Source organism: Microtus oregoni, unplaced genomic scaffold, assembly GCF_018167655.1.
Source record: "Microtus oregoni isolate MIOR12 unplaced genomic scaffold, Mior012 000000F_ref0000247, whole genome shotgun sequence".
Classification (NCBI taxonomy): Eukaryota; Metazoa; Chordata; class Mammalia; order Rodentia; family Cricetidae; genus Microtus; species Microtus oregoni.
In genome coordinates this window covers 92,425,650-92,446,734 of record NW_024543059.1, presented here as the reverse complement: position 1 = coordinate 92,446,734, position 21,085 = coordinate 92,425,650, and the positions used below count along the sequence as shown (strand labels likewise).

The 21,085-nt window shown below is 48.9% G+C and overlaps 1 protein-coding gene and 1 pseudogene across 2 annotated transcripts; one reads left to right on the top strand and one right to left on the bottom strand.

Annotated features, from left to right (window-relative positions):
- Positions 1-124: 124 nt before the first annotated feature.
- Positions 125-20,637, bottom strand: Sars1 (seryl-tRNA synthetase 1). 2 transcript variants are annotated; one of them, XM_041658454.1, is made up of 12 exons: positions 20,400-20,637; positions 10,573-10,643; positions 9,300-9,380; positions 7,896-8,054; positions 6,865-7,008; positions 5,089-5,244; positions 2,816-3,037; positions 2,189-2,318; positions 1,767-1,924; positions 1,465-1,536; positions 812-941; positions 125-532 (listed from the first exon to the last, which is right to left on the bottom strand). In XM_041658454.1, the coding sequence occupies exons 1-12, from the start codon at positions 20,533-20,535 to the stop codon at positions 381-383; spliced, it is 1,611 nt and encodes a 536-aa protein (XP_041514388.1). In that variant the 5' UTR covers positions 20,536-20,637; the 3' UTR covers positions 125-380. The 2 variants fall into 2 exon arrangements, with proteins under 2 accessions (XP_041514388.1, XP_041514379.1); XM_041658445.1 differs by lacking the exon at positions 1,465-1,536 and having other exon boundaries at positions 20,400-20,635.
- Positions 16,413-16,535, top strand: LOC121454959 (annotated as a pseudogene).
- Positions 20,638-21,085: the final 448 nt, after the last annotated feature.

Here is a 21,085-nt window from a genome sequence, read left to right as displayed (position 1 = left end):
AGGAGTGAATTGACAGAGAATCATGATCCTTGTCCTGAAAACGTGTGTCACGATTCCAGGTTTCCTGCACTACGCAGAGCAGCCTTATTTGGGAGACCCAGCAGAGACAGGGCTCACGCCTGGGGAGCAGACTGAGGAAGTCGCGCGCCTTCCCCAGAAATGCTTTATTGCATGGTTCAGCAGTCATCAGTGAGGAGACCCTTGGCCCATGCGAGGACACGGGAACGCCTGCTTGGTACATGGCAGATGGTTCCCCATCGGCTGTGCAGTCAGATGGGACAGGGTGAGGAGTGGTACTCGGCCTCCCTGCTCCAAGGCAGGTCAGAGATCCCGGCAGACAGAAAGGAAGTCTGGCACACTGGAGACTGAGGAGACAGTGCTCAGGCCTCAGTGACCTCCATGTTCTGCAGCTGGCTCTCCAGGGTAACCTCTTTTGCTTTCTTTCTGCTTCCCTCATGCTGCTTCTTCTGTTTCTTAGACGGCTCCTGGTCAATGGGTGCAGGCTTCACAAATGGGATCAGTTCCTGGAGCCCTGCGAGGGAAGAGCCCAGTAAGTGACCTGCCATTTCTGTCAAAGCCCATGGACCTCAGTGAAGACTGTAGACAATAATTATTTCAGTGAAGGGGTACCCCCAAGGAGGGACTTCTCTACTCTTTTCTTCCCCAGTCTGAGTTTAGGATCTGTGTACGACACCCACGCTACATTCCCAGCACCGTGGGGTAGGCAAAAGTATGGGGACTGTATCTCATATGAAAATGGGGTACAGTCTGCAAAGGGCCTCTTCAGAAAAGTGTGAAGATGGAGCTGTACCTGGTGGCATGAACTCCCTCAGCTTCTCTGGCACAATGATGCCCTTCTCTGTCTGGTAGTTCTCCAGTATGGCGCAGATGGTCCGGGTAGTAGCACACATCGTGGCATTCAGCATATGGACAAACTCCACCTGGGAAGAGCAGGTTCCGTGGGGAACATTAAACCCAATCCTCAGCTGATCTTCCTGACGACCAGAACTAGCCACTCAGCCATTCCTTCCCCAGTCCAAAGCGCGGCTTTCACCCATTTCCAGCTTTGGAAAACTTTAACTGTTTTGTATTCACTGCCTGCAGGGTAACCCTGGAAGATTCCTCATGCTTGCATGCGTGACAGATAGTAGGTTCCAGTATTTCAGAGGATTTGGTGGGAAGGAAGAAACCACCAGCTTGGTCCTCCTTTTAACCCATCCCAAACCAACTCAGGAGAGATCAGGGTCTGAAAACTGGGTTTATTTATTTATTTATTTGTTTATTTTTTTGAGACAGGGTTTCTCTGTGTAGCTTTGGCTATTCTGGAACATACAGATCTGTATACCAGGCTGGCCTCGAACTCACAGAGATCCGCCTGCCTCTGCCTCCCAAGAGCTGGGATTAAAGGCGTGGGCCACAAGGCCAGCTCTGAAGACTGCTTAAGAGATGAGCTTACAACCTGACCTTCTTGGGTGAAAAGAGGGCAGACACTGCCTCCAACTTGTTCTGTGTGGAGAAACGGAGATTACTCTTTCTCTGGAGTTCAGGAAAACAAAGGCAAAGAGAGAAAAGCTTGAATCACCTTGTAGAATAGGGCTAGGCTAGGTTTCTGTCTCTAAGAACCCAGGCCTGACTCAGGAGAAGTCATTTCTAATTTCTTTTGGCTATAGACTGAACTGAAAACTAATAGACTCTTAAGAAAGAAAAATAAGAAAAATGAGCCCTGTGCAGAAGCCCTGCTGCCCACTTCCCTGGGGGCTAACTACCTTGTCCATCATCTTCTTGGTCTGCCCATATCGGATCCGCAGCCGGCGGGCCTGGTAATCCGTGCAGTTAGAACAGGAGACCAACTCCCGGAAGGCGCCTGAGCCTGGGAACCAGGCCTCCAGGTCGAGCTTCTTACTGGCAGCATGATTCAAAGAGCCTGAAAAGGAACCCTAGGTTCAGGAAGGATGGATGGGGTCCCAGAAGGCCTCTGCGGTACACCTCAAGAATCCTCCACTTCACATCGTAGCCCCAGAGCAAAGTCACACTCAGAGCTCATCACCAAACACTCCCAGGGAGAAGGTGTGATATTTTAATGACTTGAGCTGAGAGCTAGCTCTTTGTGGGGCGGCTCAGCTGGCAATGGCTACAGCGATCTGTGAGATGCAGAAGAGGGAGAATAGAGGGATGCAGAGCTCCGTACCTGAGACAATATTCACAATGTGGTAAGGGATCCCCAAAGACTGGTAGAATTCTTCCGCGGTGCCGATCATCTCTTCGAACATCTCCCACGACTTATTGTCATGGGGCGACGAGTACACGAACTGTTCAATCTGTACAGGGGGCGCAAGGAGACAGGGCAGCAGTGACGCTGCATGAACTGAAGGGCTGAAGTAGAGGCGTTCTAGTAGCAAGCTAGCCCCACACTGGAAGACAGGCCAGGCTGGGCCCCAAAGGAGATTAGTGCTCGAACTGACTGGACTACAACAACCGGGACAATGGATTCTCCAGTCATCATCTGTGCTAAGGACCTAGCATACTCATTTGCTGTCCAGTCAGTCTAGGGAGGTGGATGCCACCATTCCTCTTCCTTAGGAGGTCACAAAGCTCATAAGTGCTGAGATTGGCACAGAAGATTCAGGGAGCTTTGTTCTAGTCTGTGCACAAAGCCACTTTCTGCATTTTCCAGGCTCTTCCCCACAAAGATATCAGCAATGAATGGGAAAGCTGTACGTAGTGGGGCTCTGGGACTGTGGTCATATGATCAGGCCCCTCCTGTGATGATCTGGACAGTACAAAGAGTCCACTCTCCCTCCTCTCATCTACTCACCTTCTCAAACTGATGGACTCGAAAGATACCTCGGGTATCACGGCCGTGCGAGCCCACTTCCTGACGAAAGCAGGTGGAGAGGCCAGCATACTTGATAGGCAGGTCCTCTGGCCGCAGCCACTCGTCCCGGTGCAGAGCTGCAATGGGCTGCTCCGAGGTGGCAATCAAGTACTTCTCATCATAGGAGCTGTCATCAGACTTCTCGCTGCCTTTGCCGATGACCTGCAGGAGAAACACAGGCTAGTGAAGACTGGGTAAGATCATAGGAAAGACAGCGATGGACACAAGGGTGTTCCTGCCTGGAATAGATGCTAAGACAGGGAGCCCCTGCTAGGGAGCAAAGAAATGTATGGTGCATGCCTACAATTCCCAGCACTCAGGAAGCTGAAGCGTGAACCTTGAGCTTGAGGCCAGCCAGGCCTATACAGCATTGATCAAAACACCCCCGCCCCCACAAACAAACAAACAAAATCCAATGACACTTAAAAGAACAAAGAAATCCAAATTAGGGAACCTAAAAAAACTTATTTAACAACTTCAAAATATAAATGATATTAAAGGGCCCATGCTGGCATTTGTGCAGGATCTACTTATGTACTCAGCAAGTGTGTGCTAAGTCCTTATGCCAACAAACAAAACCCAAGTCTGAGTGCCAGGCAGACTGAAGCCGTATTTATGTTAGAGTCAGCTCATCAGAGGACATTCTGAAACTCAACTGACTCCTCCGGTTGTCCCAGGTTCAAACTGAAGACACAAGGATCACAGGACGTACAGTCTTGCACCGTGGAAGGTTCTAGTCTGGGGTCAGGAGTGGAAGGGCATAGGAAGAGGGCTGTGAGGTCAGACCACGTTCCCAATGTCCTTTTGTCTAAGAAGCTGGTAAGGGCTTCTCTTCTAAGCTCCTAGTGATGGAGTGTGCTCAATTTAAAGACATTACACGAGTTTCTGGGGGAAGCCGAGAGGGCTTCTGCTCTACACTAGCTAAGACGGTAGGTGCGAACCACACAGGGCTTTTAACACTGAAATTAACTGACATTAAACACCTGCTGGGCTGGTGAGGTGGCTCACGGGGACAGTACCTGCCATCGTGCCTGGTAATCTAAATTCAATCCTCAGGGTCCACTTAGGAGAAAACTGTTCTTTGTCCTCCATGCCTTGGACTTGCATAAGCCTCCCCAACCCAAATAAATGTAAAAACTGTAACAACAAAAGAGCATCAAACCATAAAAGAAACCCAGATAACTCTGCGAACAGCAAGGTGTGGTGCCATACACTGCAGAGGAAGCCAAATCCCAAGAGTGAGGCCAGCCACGACTACACAATAAGACTGTCACAAACAAGCAAGCAGGACATAGCGGCACATTCTTGTAACTCCAGGACACACACATACTCTCTCCCTTTTTTTGAAACAGGTTTTCTCTATGTAACAATCCCGGCTGCCCTGGAACTCGCTTTTTACACCAGGCTAGCCTTGAGCTCTCAGAGATTCGCCTGCCTTTGCCTCCCAAGTGCTAGGATTAAAGCCATGTGCCCACTGCCACTACCCAGACCAGTACTCTCGGTGCAAACCTATAAACCTTGACACTCAGGAGGCTTAGGCAGGGCAATTTAAAATTCAAGGCATGCCTGGGTTACAAAGTGAATCAAAGTGAATTCAAAGCTACCCTGGGCAACTTACTAAACTTTTGTCTCAAAATAAAATGGGTGGGATTATAACTCAGTGGTAGGTACTTGCCTAGCCTTCATAAAGTCCAAGGTACCACATGACAGACAGAAAACAAAACACTTCAAAAAAAAAATTAATGATCAGAAATACACAGAAGACCATCTGAGAACAGTGAGCAGGTACGGTGTACGGTGATCAGGTGGCTGGCCATCTGCAAGCCAAGGATAGAAGCATCAGAAGACACCAATACCTTCATCTTGGAAACTGGCCTCCAAAACTTCAAAAAAATACATTTCTGTTGCACTAAGCATAGTAGCACAAACCTGTGGGTCTGGTACTCGGTAGACTGAGGCAGGAGGTCCAGAAATTCAAGGCCCATTTGGGCTAAACATAGTTTATGGTCAGCCTATCTACTCAGAAAGATCTTGCCAAAACCAAAAAACCAAACAAACAAACAACCAAACAAACAACAAATAAGCTTAGCGAGCTTGCTTCCTTGGCTATACTGGTACACTAGAGCATTCTCCCATGGCAGAAAGCTGTGCTGGAGAAGGTGCTTGTCACCACTGAGCCTCACAATGGATAGTCTGTCTACCAAGTTACTTACCTTATAAAGTTCTTCATCAAACTGGCTGAGCTGCGCCACCTCCTGCATGACCTCTTTCCTCATAAAGAAGGGGGTGTAGATGGGAGTATAGCCTCGACTTCCCAAAGTCCGGAGTGCATACTGGATAAGCGCCTGCTCCAGGAACACCAGGACCCCCTAGGGAGCAGACACAGAGGACAGAGCTCCTGGGGTTGGGTCTTGTCACCAGCCCCCCCATCTGACACCCTAACCAGAACCAACAGTCGGGTAATAGTGGGCAACAGGACTATCCCGTGGCTCCCGTAGGGAAACTAAGACTACAAACTGCAACACCAGCCAAGAGATACTGGTTTTTTTGTTGTTGTTTTTTTTTTGTTTTTTTAAAGATTTATTTATTTATTATGTATACAACATTCTGCCTCGATGTATGCCTGCACGCCAGAGGAGGGCGGCAGGTCTCATTACAGATGGTTGTGAGCCACCATGTGGTTGCTGGGAACTCAGGACCCCTGGAAAAGCAGCCAGTGCTCTTAACCTCTAAGCCATCTCTCCAGCCCCCGAGATACTGGTTTTAATGTGGTATTTTATTTGGTTGGTCCATTAAAAACTCATGTTTGGAAACATTTACAATATTAATTGAACTCAACCAAAGAGACCAATTTTCACATCACAGTTTTTTTCCAACTCAATACCAGGTATTAAAAGGATAATCAATGTTGTTCAAAATTTTTCAGTCCTAAACTGTAGAGGCCTGGTTTTAGGACGTTGACATACAACTCAGTCCTTGTGTTCTTCAGCTTCGGGAAAGAGCACTTGGCTCACCTCACTAACAGGGCTTTCTCTTGGTGGCTAAGATGGTGGAAACTGACGGCAGCGATGGCCCGGAAGAGCGGTTTAATGGGCTTTGTTCTCTTCCTAAGCTCCATGCGGTACCTGTTCGCCTCCTTACTGCTCTGGTAATTGGTATGTACAGTTATTTGGAATTAGCATGATGAGCACCTCTCCAGCCCAGTTCCACTCACACAACCACAGATAACCATGCAAGTCAGATCGGAAGTATAGACTCAACACCGAAGGCCAACAGCATGTCACCCGCCTAGCGATTTCTCTCTGTTTAGGAGATTCGAGCGGTGGCCCACACTAGTAATCGTAGGTCCTGCCAGGCTGATGGAGAACTGCTGTGAACCTGAAGCCCTTGTCTCCACATCCTCCCACCTCTACCCTAACCCCATGAAAACAGACCGAAGCAAAGAAATTGTGCAGGCAGGACGCACGGACGGGTGTTTGTGTGTGCTAATTCTTAAAGCATCAGTCTCATTTGTAAATGCAGAATGCTTAAGCGTGCAACAATTTACAAAAGTATTCTACCATTTCCTTTCGGAAGGATTCTCTGAATTCACATGCCCTCTGCCCCAGGTTAATCTGTGCCAGCAGCCTCCACCTACCAGGGCTCAAAGCATGCTGGGTCTACTTCGACCGCAGGCTTACACACTGGGTTTTGATTCTTTGTTACTTGTCTGACTGTCCAATTACACTGAGCTCCTCAATGGCAAAGACTGTTCTGATTCAGTCAGCAAAACATATTCATTATGAAGGATCACTGAGTGGCCTTTGTTCTCCGGAATCTGGGTAAGCACTCTCTTGCCTCAGAAAGAGAATTGCATCTAATTGCTACACGTTCACAGGCAGGCACCGAGTACAAGTGGCGGATTTGTGAGCCTCTTTAAGTGTGATTACCATTTTTGGTGACTTTTTTTTTCATTCCTTCTTTACTCCCTACTGGCTCTCAAATCTTACCTTCAGGAAGTACCCTCGACTACCAGCCACCACGGCTCCCTTTTCGCCTTCAAAGCCGTCTACCATCACCACCAGGTCCACGTGGGAATACTTCTTTCTGACGGTACAGTCACCCCAGATGCGCTCTACTTTGTTGTCTGCGTCCTGAGGAAGCAAACCGAGGAGGGACACACGACTAAGAGCAGCGGCGGCTTCGTGCATCGCCTAAACACGGGTCAGCTCCCGGTCTCCTGCACAGCCAATGGGGAAGGGAGTTCGCTGCTCAACAGACAGCGATTTACAAAGTCACAAAAGCGGTCCTAGTCGGCAAACTGGGAACCCTGATTTGCTCTGTGACCTAGTGTAAACTTTCTCTTTACCCTTTTAAAGGGCTCCTCAAATATCCTGCGCGGGAACCGCCTCTGACAATCAGCATCACCTGGGGTACAGAGGAGAATGCGGGACTTTTTTTCTTTGTAGGCTCTCACTGGTCTCTGAGCCACATGAGGGTGGGCTCTGGGCCCTGACCTCGGTCTGCTCAGGCTCCAAGGCCTCCACATACCCCAGCCGGCCCGAGTTTAGTGTTCACAAGGGAATGAATGAAAGAGGCACAGATGGGCCCTGCCACAGCTAGGGTGTCTGGGAACAAAGCCGGGGCTCAGAGCAGCTTTGTGCTGGGGAAGCTCCCGCTCGGCAGGAAACTTTTCTCATGCAGATTTCCCTTCAACCTGCGGCTTCCCAGTGGGGGGTGGGTGAGAGGGGGTTAGGTTGATTTAGCAGGTCCCTCCCACAGTACTTACTGCTACCAGGGGCAACACGCAGTGGAAGACAGCAGCCCCATTTAGAAGAGATTTCTGTGCCAGGAGTCTCCTCCTACCTGCTGTCTCTGCCACTTCCCAATCAGGCTGGGATCTGACTCCGGCAATGCTCAATTGGTGGGCAGAGGGAACACACAAAAGCAGGCTTTTCCGACAGAGCGCTAGTATTGAGTGGCGCTCCTTCCACAGCGCCAGGCAGTAAGCAAGCCCCCTGCATGGCCCAGCCCCACCTACCTCATCATTACTGATGGGCACAGAAGGGTGCAGAAGGTTCCCAATCTCTCGGAGGTTCTCAAAGCGCTCCGCCTCCAGCTTTAACCGCTCCCCATCACACTTCTGGATGGCTTCATCAATAAGGAGCCGGACTTTCTTAATTTGTGAGACTTTCAGAGCCTGCAGAAGAACGAGCCAGACCCACGTATAGAGTCCACTAAGCAGAGGCAGGGCAGCAATAAAGTAGCACCCAACCATCTCCCACACGACACACAGTGGTAGCATTTTAAAAATGGACATGGAACCTGAGTGGTGGTGGCACACACCTTTAATCCCAGCACTTGAGAGGCAGAGGCAGGTAGATCTCTGAGTTTAAGGTCAGCCTGGTCTACAGAGTGAGTTCCAGGCCAGTCAGGGCTACACAGAAAAACCCTGTCTCAAACAAACAACCCCCCCAAAACCAACCAAACAAAAGGATAAGACATGTTACCCTGCACCTGCTGATTTGAGCAATGAGGAGGCTAAGGCAGGAGGACTGCAAAATCCAGGCCAACCTGTAACCGAGCATTCAGTGGTGGGGGAGTCAGGATTAACCCTGAGTACATAATGAGTTTGAAGCCAGCCTAGGCTCTATGAGACCCTGCTCCAAAATAGCAGTAAGTACTGAAAATGAATGCATTTAAAACACAGGTTGATTGCACAGGGCGGACAGTCCTGCTGTAAAATGCTTGAGCACTTGCCTTTTCTTCGGGGGCCAGAAATGTGCAGATTGGCTTTCCTTGTGCTTCATATCCATCCCAGGAGTTTAATCCTGGCTCTAAAAGAATTTCCCCTTAATTTGCACTTCTAATTTTCCAGACTGAACCAGTTTAACACTCTATTATACATTCCCATCCAAACTTCTCCAGGAAGATAACAATTTTACTAGGAGCAAGAGGCTGTGCCTTAAGTTTGTCTTGTATCCCTTATTGCAAACCGTGCTCTGATTTCTCAGGGGAGCCCTTACCAGATCAAGATGGATAGAAACGAGACCCGCCCAGGCCTCTGAGAACAGTGCCTTTGCTTCTCTGGTTTATATTATACTCTTGCTATGTGTTAGGGGTTTCAAAGAAAAGTTTGGTGACAAAAACAGAAAGTTACCATCCTGAACCCACTGCTTAACTGCAGTAAATTGAGGCATGCCTTCCCTTATGGAAGAAAGCAGAAAATGGAGCTAACATACAACGAGTTAGTCCGGTGCCTTCTCTCTTATTCCCCTTCCTTTCCCCACTCCACCTATCTCCTATGACCCGAGCAGTTAGGAACACAGTCCTGCACAGGAATGCAAGGCTGCCACAATGCTGCATGGCTGTGGACCCAGCTCCTCTCTCTGGGAATGAGGGTAAGACAACAACAGAGACATCTTAGAAGAGGGCAGAAACCTACAGCTAACGTGTCTGCAGTAAGGTCATCGAAATTCAACACGTCCTCTGGAACGGACTCATCATCTCCCACGGGCTCTTTTTTCTGCAGGGAAAAAGAAAGATAAAGCAATTTAATTAAAAATAAAAACTGACATTGTTTTATGAAGTGCATGCCAAATTAAAGCATCCTATAAACTAATCAGACCGCGTTACATTAAGTAAGCTGAAGCATGTAGGGAAGTCAGTTAACAGGAAGAAAGGCAGAAGTCAGCTTCCAGTCCTTTCCATCATGGCCTCCTTCCTGATCCCAGACAGCTGACATCCTAGAGTGAGAAGAGCTCTTCCCACACACAGAACAGCCAAGGAACCATGAAGGTCTTTGAAATGCTCTTGAACTACAAGACACCTGGGAGACAGAGGCAGGAGGATTGCTGTGAGATCAAGACTAGCTGGTCTATATTGCCAGTTCCAGGCCAGTCAGGGCTATGTAGCAAAACCATGGGTCAAAGGAAAAACAAATCAAAAAAGCAACGTGGTAGTCAAAGGTGGGCCCTGAGGATGGAATTTGTTAACACTCTAGGAACCGCTGGGCAACAGGCTCAGGGTTAAACATGGATGGAAGTGAGAAGAGGAACAATCAAGGTAACAAGACAAAACGCAGCGGGGGTATCCCCAGTTTCTCTACTCATTACTGCAGGTCACCATTTCTGGTCCTAACACACAGTGAAATGCTTGGTTTGGCTAGCAGTGTCTATGTAGAGGATCCGAAGGATACTTAGGTAGCGTACACATGAGTATAAAAGTCCTAATGAGGGCTGGAGAGATGGCTCAGCGGTTAAGAGCACTGCCTACTGTTCCAGAGGTCCTGAGTTCAATTCCCAGCAACCACATGGTGGCTCACAACCATCTGGAGTAAGATCTAGTGTCCTTTTTTGGCCTGCAGAACACAGTATACATAATGAATTAAAAAAAAAAAGTCCTAATGACTATGGGATCGCCGACCTGTAAGTGATTAATCACAAGTTCCAGAGAAATACAACTTACTGATAACCATTTTCACAGCTCAAAGTATAACAGAATACTGTCTAAGGAAGCACGCTATCAGGAACTCCCAGTCGGACCTCGTGCTGCCTTCTGCACTGGCTCTGGCTCACGCACATGTATACGTATGAATGACACGGCACCCTCCTCTGGCTCCGTGGACCCCTACACACATGGGCATTCACTTAGACACATAATAAATAAGACCAGATCCGCCAGCTCGACTTCAGCCCCAAGCCCGTTAGTTCTCATACCTTCATTTTCTCACCAATTGTCTTGCTGCACAGGTTCTTCAGTTTGTTCAGGTTGTCTGCCCGAAATCTGCCTAAAATCCAAGAAGTCAACCATATGTTAGAGAGGCTCGTCATTAAGATACTCCCGCCCACAATGGCTCTGCGCTACGGAGTAAAGGCTTGGTCTTCAGTTTGGCAGAACTGGAAGGTGGCAGGCACTAAGAGGGAACCTAAAGGGAAGTCACACACTCAGCCTCATGCACCAAGGGCCTCTCTTCTTTTACTTCCTAACTGCTACAAAGGGGGTGCCTTTTTCTGTTTGTCTGTTTGGTTTTTCGAGACAAGGTTTCTCTGTAGCTTTGGAGCCTGTCCTGAAACTAGCTCTGTAGACCAGGCTGGCCTTGAACTCACAGAGATCCACCTGCCCCTATGCCTCCACCTCCCAAGTGCTGAGATTAAAGGCGTCCGCCACCACCCGGCTTTTTTCTGTTTAAAGACAGGGTCTTGCTACATAGCTCTGGCTGGCCTAGAACTTGCTGACAATCTTCCTGCCTGTTTCTCAAGTGCTGGGATTACAGTCAGGTGCCACATATTTGATTTCTTTCATCTGTTTTTTTTTTTTGGGGGGGGGGATCTCTCTACATAGTCTTTACTGACTGGGAACTCACTATGTAGACCAGACTGGCCCCAAACTCAGCTGCCTGCCTCTGCCTCCTGGCGCGCACCACCACACCCAACTTTTCTATCTCTGACAAAAAGCTGACTAGCCCAGTGCTGATCTCTGCTTTAGACCTCTACAGTTAGCTGACAGAGACGGACTACAGTAGGGTATCCCCAGTATTTGGTGACAAGGAGAGGCCAGTTTGGGGTTGAAGCTGAAGTATCAGAACCTGGGGCTGGAGAGGTGGCAGAGATAAAGAGCATGAACAGCTTCCTTAGAAGCCCCAGGTTCAGTCTCCAGCACCCACACCACAGAGCTCACGACTGCCTGCAACTGCAGCTCCAGGGGGATCCGATGCCTCCGGCCTCCCTAGGCACCTGCACTCCAGTGTACACAGCATCCCACAGACACCTGAGCACGTGCACACATACACAAAATTAAAAACAACACAAATAAAGATATTATAATCGATACATCACCACAGAGCAATACGACCAAGCCACCTGGGGGACACTTCTCTGAAGCCTGCCCAATCGTCTTCAAGTTCATTTAAAGGGACGAGGTGTTAACTTTCCCAATCCCCTACTTAAACAAGCAAGCAGCGCTGATTCTGTTTATTATATCCAGTGGCCTTGTTAGTTAAGGAATAATTCCAGTTCTGCATGTTACAATCAAGTCAAATGCAAATCATGAGTTTGCTTCTTCTGTCTCAATCTTTTGTCTCTTGCACCATAGCATAAGATCTGGAACCTCCACAATGAAGTAATAATGGCCAGGCGTGCTTGTGGAAACTAACGCACGCCCAGCTCTAGCTACAGTCAAAATGGCGTCAGGTCTGGGAGTGGCAGTACCTCAATCAGGGAAGGCTGTGGCTGGAGTTCAAGGCCAGCCTTGACAGGACACAGAACACTAATCCTTACAGTTACTTTGGAAAACTGACAGTATCTACTAAATATCTGCCATCTCTGACCCTATTTCTACTCTTGGATACACGCTCAACAGAAATGAATGTTAACGTCTACACAAGAGCGGACATACAGGAGCTAAAGATGGCTCTGTTGTCGGTGTCTGCTGTGAAAGCAAGACCGGAATTGAGTCCCCTGAAGCTTGTGGGACAGCCAGTGCAATCCACTGGGTGAACTCCAGTTTCACTGAATGACCTTGTCTCAAAAATCAGTGGAGAAAGCCTGGTGTGGTGGTACACTTGAGGAAGCCAAGGCAGGGGAGCTCTGTGAGCTGAAGGCCAGCCTGGTCTACAGGTGAATTCCAGGACAGCCAGGACTAAATAGAACCTGTTCTAAAACAAACAAACACCAAAACGCAAACCCCAAATTATGTGGTAAGTGATTGAGACACCCATTTACCTTCACACGCATATGAACATATATGTACCTGCGCGTGCGCACACACTGCATACACACATATATACCTTTAACCCCAGCACTCTGGAGGCAGAGGCAGGCAGCTAGATCTCTGTGAGTTTGAAGCCAGCCTGTTCTAGGTCAGCCAGAGCTACTTAGTGAGACCTTGTCTCAAAGAGAGAGGGGAGGAAGAGAGCAAAAAGATAGAGACACTGTAATGGCACCAGGGTGGGTAGCAAGGAAGGCAGATGAAACGGAGGCAGCACACACACCTGTAATAAGGCAGGAAGTAGACAGTACCAGCAGTGTGACAGAGAGAAGGTCACCTGCAGTGTGACAGGCAGAGAGGAGGTCACCTGCAGTGTGACGGGCAGAGAGGAGGTATCTGCAGTGTGACAGACAGAGAGGAGGTCACCTGCAGTATGACAGGCAGAAAGGAGGTCACCTGCAGTGTGACAGGCAGAGAGGAGGTCACCTGCAGTGTGACAGGCAGAGAGGAGGTCACCTGCAGTGTGACGGGCAGAGAGGAGGTATCTGCAGTGTGACAGACAGAGAGGAGGTCACCTGCAGTGTGACAGGCAGAAAGGAGGTCACCTGCAGTGTGACAGGCAGAGAGGAGGTCACCTGCAGTGTGACAGGCAGAGAGGAGGTCACCTGCAGTGTGACGGGCAGAGAGGAGGTCACCTGCAGTGTGACGGGCAGAGAGGAGGTCACCTGCAGTGTGACGGACAGAGAGGAGGTCACCTGCAGTGTGACAGGCAGAGAGGAGGTCACCTGTAGTGTGACGGGCAGAGAGGAGGTCACCTGTAGTGTGACAGAGAGAGAGGTCACCTGCAGTGTGACAGGCAGAGAGGAGGTCACCTGCAGTGTGACAGGCAGAGAGGAGGTCACCTGCAGTGTGACAGGCAGAGAGGAGGTCACCTGTAGTGTGACAGGCAGAGAGGAGGTCACCTGCAGTGTGACAGAGAGAGAGGTCACCTGCAGTGTGACAGGCAGAGAGGAGGTCACCTGCAGTGTGACAGAGAGAGAGGTCACCTGCAATGTGACAGGCAGAGAAGAGGTCACCTGCAGTGTGACAGGCAGAGAGGAGGTCACCTGCAGTGTGACAGAGAGGAGGTATCTGCAGTGTGACGGGCAGAGAGGAGGTCACCTGCAGTGTGACGGACAGAGAGAGAGGTCACCTGCAGTGTGACAGAGAGGAGGTCACCTGTAGTGTGACAGGCAGAGAGGAGGTCACCTGTAGTGTGACGGATAGAGAGGAGGTCACCTGCAGTGTGACAGAGAGGAGGTCACCTGCAGTGTGACAGAGAGGAGGTCACCTGCAGTGTGACAGGCAGAGAGGAGGTCACCTGTAGTGTGACAGGCAGAGAGGAGGTCACCTGTAGTGTGACAGGCAGAGAGGAGGTCACCTGTAGTGTGACAGGCAGAGAGGAGGTCACCTGCAGTGTGACGGACAGAGAAGAGGTCACCTGCAGTGTGACGGGCAGAGAGGAGGTCACCTGCAGTGTGACGGGCAGAGAGGAGGCCACCTGCAGTGTGACAGACAGAGAGGAGGTCACCTGTAGTGTGACAGGCAGAGAGGAGGTCACCTGCAGTGTGACAGGCAGAGAGGAGGTCACCTGCAGTGTGACAGAGAGGAGGTATCTGCAGTGTGACAGGCAGAGAGGAGGTCACCTGCAGTGTGACGGACAGAGAGGAGGTCACCTGCAGTGTGACAGGCAGAGAGGAGGTCACCTGCAGTGTGACAGGCAGAGAGGAGGTCACCTGCAGTGTGACGGACAGAGAGGAGGTCACCTGCAGTGTGACGGACAGAGAGGAGGTCACCTGCAGTGTGACAGAGGTCACCTGCAGTGTGACGGACAGAGAGGAGGTCACCTGCAGTGTGACGGACAGAGAGGAGGTCACCTGCAGTGTGACGGACAGAGAGGAGGTCACCTGCAGTGTGACGGACAGAGAGGAGGTCACCTGCAGTGTGACGGACAGAGAGGAGGTCACCTGCAATGTGACAGAGAGGAGGTCACCTGTAGTGTGACAGAGTGGAGGTATCTGCAGTGTGATGGGCAGAGAGGAGGCATCTGCAGTTGAAGACTGGATGGTTTATGCTTGAAGGCTGCATGGTTCACTGTGTCGTCTCTAGCTGTGTGTGACCACTGAGCATTCAAAAGGTGATAAGCCCTAAATGAGCCTGTGTGAAGATTTGTTTTTAAAAAAGGAAGAATATAAATTATTTCAGTAAATTTGAATATGGATTAATGTGGATTTTAATATGGATAAATGGATAAATACACTATAAACATAGTTTTCATAGTAAATAGATTTAAAGAAGACTTTGAGGAAACAGAGCTGTTTAGAAAAATCTTAGTGTGGGTGGGGAATAAAAAAAAAAAAACAAAGAAAAATCTTAGTGTAATTGCCCTACACAGGGATGTAGGAAGGGTGACCCCTTCACACCGTCCATCTTACTTCTGACTATATCGCGGAACCCTGGGATGAAGCAAAGTATCACTTTTTTTTTTTTTTTTTGGTTTTTCGAGACAGGGTTTCTCTGTGGTTTTGGAGCCTATCCTGGAACTAGCTCTTGTAGACCAGGCTGGTCTCGAACTCACAGAGATCCGCCTGCCTCTGCCTCCCGAGTGCTGGGATTAAAGGCGTGCGCCACCACCGCCCGGCCCAAAGTATCACTTTTATTCTTACTTCTTGGGATAGCTGACTGCCTCACAGTGACAAGCAAGAAAAGCGGCATGTCCAGCACGTTGGCAAAGACGGCGGCGTGTTTCCAGCTGGTCAGACCTGGGGCCCACTACAGACATGTCTGGCCTCTTCAGCTTCAGTCCCTAGGTTGTATGGAGTCTGTGCTGTACCCATGACTCACATCCCAGTCCTTCGTACCTCCGTGAAGCAAGAGTGTAAGACTTAGGTTTGTAAACCCAAGGGTGAGATCTGCACTGCAGAAATCTGCCTGGAATTGGGACTGGGCTGAGAGGGAAAGCTGTCTCTGAGCTTGTCTGACTGTGGGGAATGAGGTCAGAGCCAGGGCCTGTCTTCCATCGATAATAAAAAAAGAAACTTCATTCTCCAATGGGATAGACAGTCCAGTCTAGAAGGCAGAATTCTCGTGGTTGGCTGCCTATTTCAGACACACTGCAATCAAGCAGTCTGGGGGCCAGCCGACAAATGTCCCCAAATGTAGCCTTGTTTCACTACTGTGAATTAAGAAGAACACTGCAGCTCAACACAGGGAGTTACAGATGTGGTATTACTGACTGCTGTGTTCTCCACGGAGTCCTACAGCCTCTTCCAGACTCCACAACACAGATGGGGATACTTCTTAACACAGAACCTGCACGAAAGCTAGTGACCCCATCAGAAAGCATCACCTGAGCTCTTCCTTGACAGTGCTTCTAAGTTCTTGTTGCCAACAACAGTGGAAGAAACTCCACTGAAGTTCAATGTTAAGGATCTTAACACAGTATCTATCAGTGTCCAACACGACCAGCAGGGACTCCTGGGATCCTGGCCACTTGAGAAGCAGAGACCATTAGGTCATAAGTCTAAATAAGGCCTGCCTGGGCTACAGAGGAGTTCAAGGCTACTTGGGATCCTTAGGGAGACCGTGATAAAAATAAAAAGTGTCTACCGGGCTGGAGAAGGGACTCAACGTTCAAGAGTGCTCACTGATCTGGTACGACCCAGGTTTGGGTCCCAGCACCCAAGGCAGTCAAGATCACCTGGAACTCCAGTTCTAAGGAGACCTGGCACCCGTCACAAGCTCTTGCATGCATGTGCTATACACACACACACTTAGGGACATACACATAAGATAAATACTTTTAAAGCATCCGCAGTCAATTAAGTCAACCAAATTTCTTTCACTGGGACCTGTGTGCAATGGCTGTGCACAGGATCCTCCTTGGGAGTGTATGCGATCTGTTGTTTACTGGAATGCTCTAAGAGAAACAGTTATCTAGTGGATAGTCATGTCTCTGATCTCACAATGTCCTCAGTCTAGAGTCCAGGTAGGTATGCAAAGTACCTTTTAAGCCTCAGGGGACAGTGGCCAGGTCATCGTGTACATCTGCACCATATCGCAGAAGAAGGCGCACGATAGAAACCCTACACAGGTCAAGTTCGAGTTCCCTGGTTGCCAGAAGAGGCTTCACCAGGTTTAACGCATGTTAACTGGAGACATGGTTGGTCATTCCCAGTGACTGATCCCCTACACAAATGACAGCTCCTCTGTGCTGTACCACTCCACAAGTCATTTCCCTAATGACTCTCATACCCAACCAAAACACAAACCGCAGAAGTAACACTAATGTCTGTCCCCTCATGAAAAAAGTAAAGAGGGCTTGGAATATAGTTCAGTAGCACAGTACTGGCCCGGCCCGTTGAAGACTCTGAGGCTTTTTGTTTTGTTTTGTTTTTCGAGACAGGATCTCTGTAGCTTTGGAGCCTGTCCTGGAACTAGCTCTTGGAGACCAGGCTGGCCTTGAACTCACAGAGCTCCGCCTGCCTCTGCCTCCCGAGTGCTAGAATTAAAGATGTGCACCAGTCCTGGCTTTAATGCTTAGCCCAGCAATAACACTGATGATAATTTTTAGACGTTTTAACAGCCAGGCACGGTTGCACTGAGGCAGGGGTCTGTCAATTTGAGGTCAGACTGGGTTACACTGTCAGAAAAACTTTTCTAAAAAAATAAAACACCAAAACGCAACAAACTTCCATGCAGAATTTAAAGTACCCTGAGCACAGAAGATCTTCATACATGCCACAAACCTTTCTCACACCCTCTAAGGGTGAGATGTGCCGCTGAACGCTGGAACACTGTTATGTTTGCATATGTGTATATGTTGTATGTGCGTGTTTCTAAAAAATTATGGGAGGCTACTTTTTCATAGCTCCAACAAGCCATACTAAAAACCAAAATGGAGACAGCCCATGTTAAAGTTCCATGCCACCAAACTGAAACTATTTCCTGTTTCTGTTAAGTTCAGGGTGACTGACCTGCCTTTTGTTTCTACTTTGTTCAGCCATGCTCCAGAAAGCCATCTCCTTCTGCTCAGCTCACTGAAACACTTAACTGCTTTACAGAACAAAGTGCTGCTAGTTCCAGAATTGACAACTGAGTGTGGTATTTTCTTAATCCCAGCACTTCAGACACAGGGGAAGGTGGATCTTGAGTTTGAGGCCAGCCAGGGTTGCATCCTGAGACTTGAGACTGTCTCAAATAAAATTTAAAAAATAAGGGCTGGAGAGATGGCTCAGAGGTTAAGAGCACTGGCTGATCTTCCAGAGGTCCTGAGTTCAATTCCCAGCAACCATATGGTGGCTTACAACCATCTGTAATTTGATCTGGCTCCCTCTTCTGGCCTGCAGACTGAACACTGTGTAATAATAAATAAATATTTTAAAAAAATACTTAAAAAAAATTTAAAAAATAAAAAGGCATAGCTGTGTATGAGTGTATTCCTAGATGCTCAGGAGTCTAAAGCAGGAAGATTGTCAGTTCGAGGACAGAACAGGCAACATAGCGAGAGCCCAGATCACAACAAACAAACATTTCTTTTGAGGGAAGGCTGAGCTTTGCTCAGTTGTAAAGCACTTATCCAGCGTATACTAAAGCCATAGGTTCAAAACCCGTAAGGCACAGTCTCACACGCACACACACACCTTGAAGCCTAGTATGGTGGTGCACACTTGTAATCCCAGAATCAGGGAGGTAAGAAGCAGGATCAGCTTAAGGTCAGTCTCAACTACAAAGGGACTACAGGAGACACTGTCTGAAAAAGTAAAATCTTTTTTCCCCTTTATATGCATCTCTTTAAAAAAAATATTTTCAGCTTTGGAGACCAGGCTGGAGAAAAATATTAATAAAAAATATTTTAGCCACCTACCTCTCTCCAGTTTCCCACAGCACCCACCGACCTGTGTCTCTCTCAACTTGGTTTATAACTGCCACGGTCCTAGTTTAATCCGCGCTCACCACCCCAAAGCAGGTGTGGGAGCGCGGCCCTGCACTCCCAGCTGACACAGGAGGAGAGGAGACGAGCCTGGACAAAAGACAAATGCTCACTTTTTAAAGTTGTCCTTTAATATCTGCCTAGCCTATGGATCCCTAAGGAGCCCACCAATCATCTCTACAGACAAGGGTCAAATTTCCTCGATGTGTATGTTATATACGAGACTACCTAACATGTTTGAAGTGACAGCAATAGCTGCTCAATACCTAAATAGCTACAGAATGCTACTCCTGGTTATGATTCAAGGCAAGGTGCTCAGAATACGTGTGTGTGTGTGTGTGTGTGTTGTTTTTTCAAGAAGGTTATGCTGGCCTTCATTCAAATGCAGGTCCTCCTGTCTCTGTCTCCCTTGTGCTACAATCATAGGTGAACGCCACCAGCTCCCGCTCAGAATATTTTCTTTCTTTCTCTTCTTACCAAGACTGGATCTCATTATGTAGCCCTGGCTGGCCTGGAGCTCACTATGTAGACCAGGCTAGTCTCAAAGTCAAGAGGTCCACCTGCTTCTGCCTCCTGAATGCTGAAATTAAAGGCAGGTACCTTCACCCTAGGCTTAAATATTTTTATACTAAACGAATAAACAAACAAAAATGGAGACATTTTCAGATTGGAACAATTTAAAATTTTACATTGGAGTGCAGTCTCTTACAAACCATCCTATTAGAGTACTTGGAACATACTAAATGAATACAACTGTAAGCTAAGCAAAATTTTTTTTGATACCCAAGAACTTTTTTTAACAGTAAAATTAATGTCCCCAAAAGGTAAAACCATTAACACTCAAAGGCATGGTGGTGCACACCTTTGATCCAAGCACTCAGGAGGCAGACGCAGGCAGATCTTTGAATTCCAGGCCAGCCTGGTCTACAAGTTCCAGGACAGCCAGGAGTGCACAGAGAAATCTGTCTCTAAAACTAAAAAAATAAAAACACACCAAAACAAACATGACACTCTTGGATCGGACAGCCTTTGCAGCGTGTTCTCTTATAAACCAGGCTCTCAGCTGGTTGCAGACTTATTGCATCAGACAAAACGAGTCACATGCCACCAACAACATCCGGTCTGCCAGGTGATCATTCCAGAGGCACACTCGGCGGTAGAAGATTCCGGAGCTTTATTTAATTTCATGAATGATGCTGGGTCACTTCTACTCTGCCAACGTCTTTCCCAGAAAGCTACCACAAGTCACAACCATCCTCAGCTATAACAAGATTTTTCTTGCCTTACAGCACCCCTCCCTCCTGTCTGAACTAGCACGGAAAAGCCTGATTCTTAAAGGTATGCCCACAGGGTTAGAGGAATGACCATTCCCCCCCCCCCCCCAAGCTTCGGGATCATTGCTTTTAGCCAAGAGCAGCCTCCAAAGTCCCCGAATGGTTCGAATGGGGTGGAGTAAAACCTACGGTGCGGCGGATGCCACTCAATCTGAGATAGCAGCCTTTGATCCCATCAAAACCGGAAAGACCACGCTGGCTTTGGCGAGGATAAGAAAGCACCAAGAAAGACCAAAACGTTAGGAAAAGAAATTTCTACCCGCCCTCAAGAAAAACTCGAGCTCTGTCTACAGCTCTCCCTGCGCGTGCGCGCTGCTCCTTCTAGAGGCACAGGAGGCACGGAGCACGCGCGGGAGGGACCGCGGGCCGCCGGAGCTGCGGGGAGAGTGGGACCAGCCGGGTTCCCAGCCTCTTCTAGGGACAGGCGGCGTTGCAGCCAGCCAGGCCAGAGAGCATCTGGCAAAAGGTGTGGCCTCGGACGCGATGGCTGAGTTGAGGATTCGAGAGATGCCGCGAGCATCCAGGCACTTACATCGTCGCCACTCACTGTCTGCCTTCACCAGCTGGTCCACCAGCCCCGGGTCCTTGAAGCGCTTCTCCTGCGTCTCTCGAACGAGGGCCGGGTCCCCTCCTTTATCCACGCGAAACAAATCCAGGTCCAGCACCATCCTTCTGCTTCACGATTTAACACTAAATGAAGTGAGGAGTGTACCGCAGCAAGCCGCGGGGGGAACGACGCACTGCGCCTGCGCCCTGACCTGGCCTCGCTGCGCAGGCGCGGGGCGGCAGGCGAACTCTCTTTCTCAGCCGGAAGCCGCAGTGTTAGGCGGAGTCGGGAAGGAGCGGGGGTTAAAGAAAGGGCGTGGCCTCCTGCCTAGCGCCTCTGTCTGCAGAGCCAGCCGTCCTCGCCCAGTGAAATTGTGAAGGCCTCAGTTTCCTCTTGTTGAAGGGCATATCCCGGTGTGGTGTGGACTGAAGCCTGCCCATGACAAGCCAGTGCGCCTTGCTGACGTCAGTCTTCCTCCATCTTGATAACAGAAGGACAGCTACATATTTGTTCACCCAGTTAGCGAATCTCAAGATTTTGATACAAAGTCTCACCTATAATTCTGTAAACCAGAATAGCCTCCAACAGAGTGCCGGGACTAAAAGTGTGTGCCTCCTCACCGTCTTCATTTTTCTTTTTAGACTACTAGCCCCGTTCTCCAACGAGCCTGT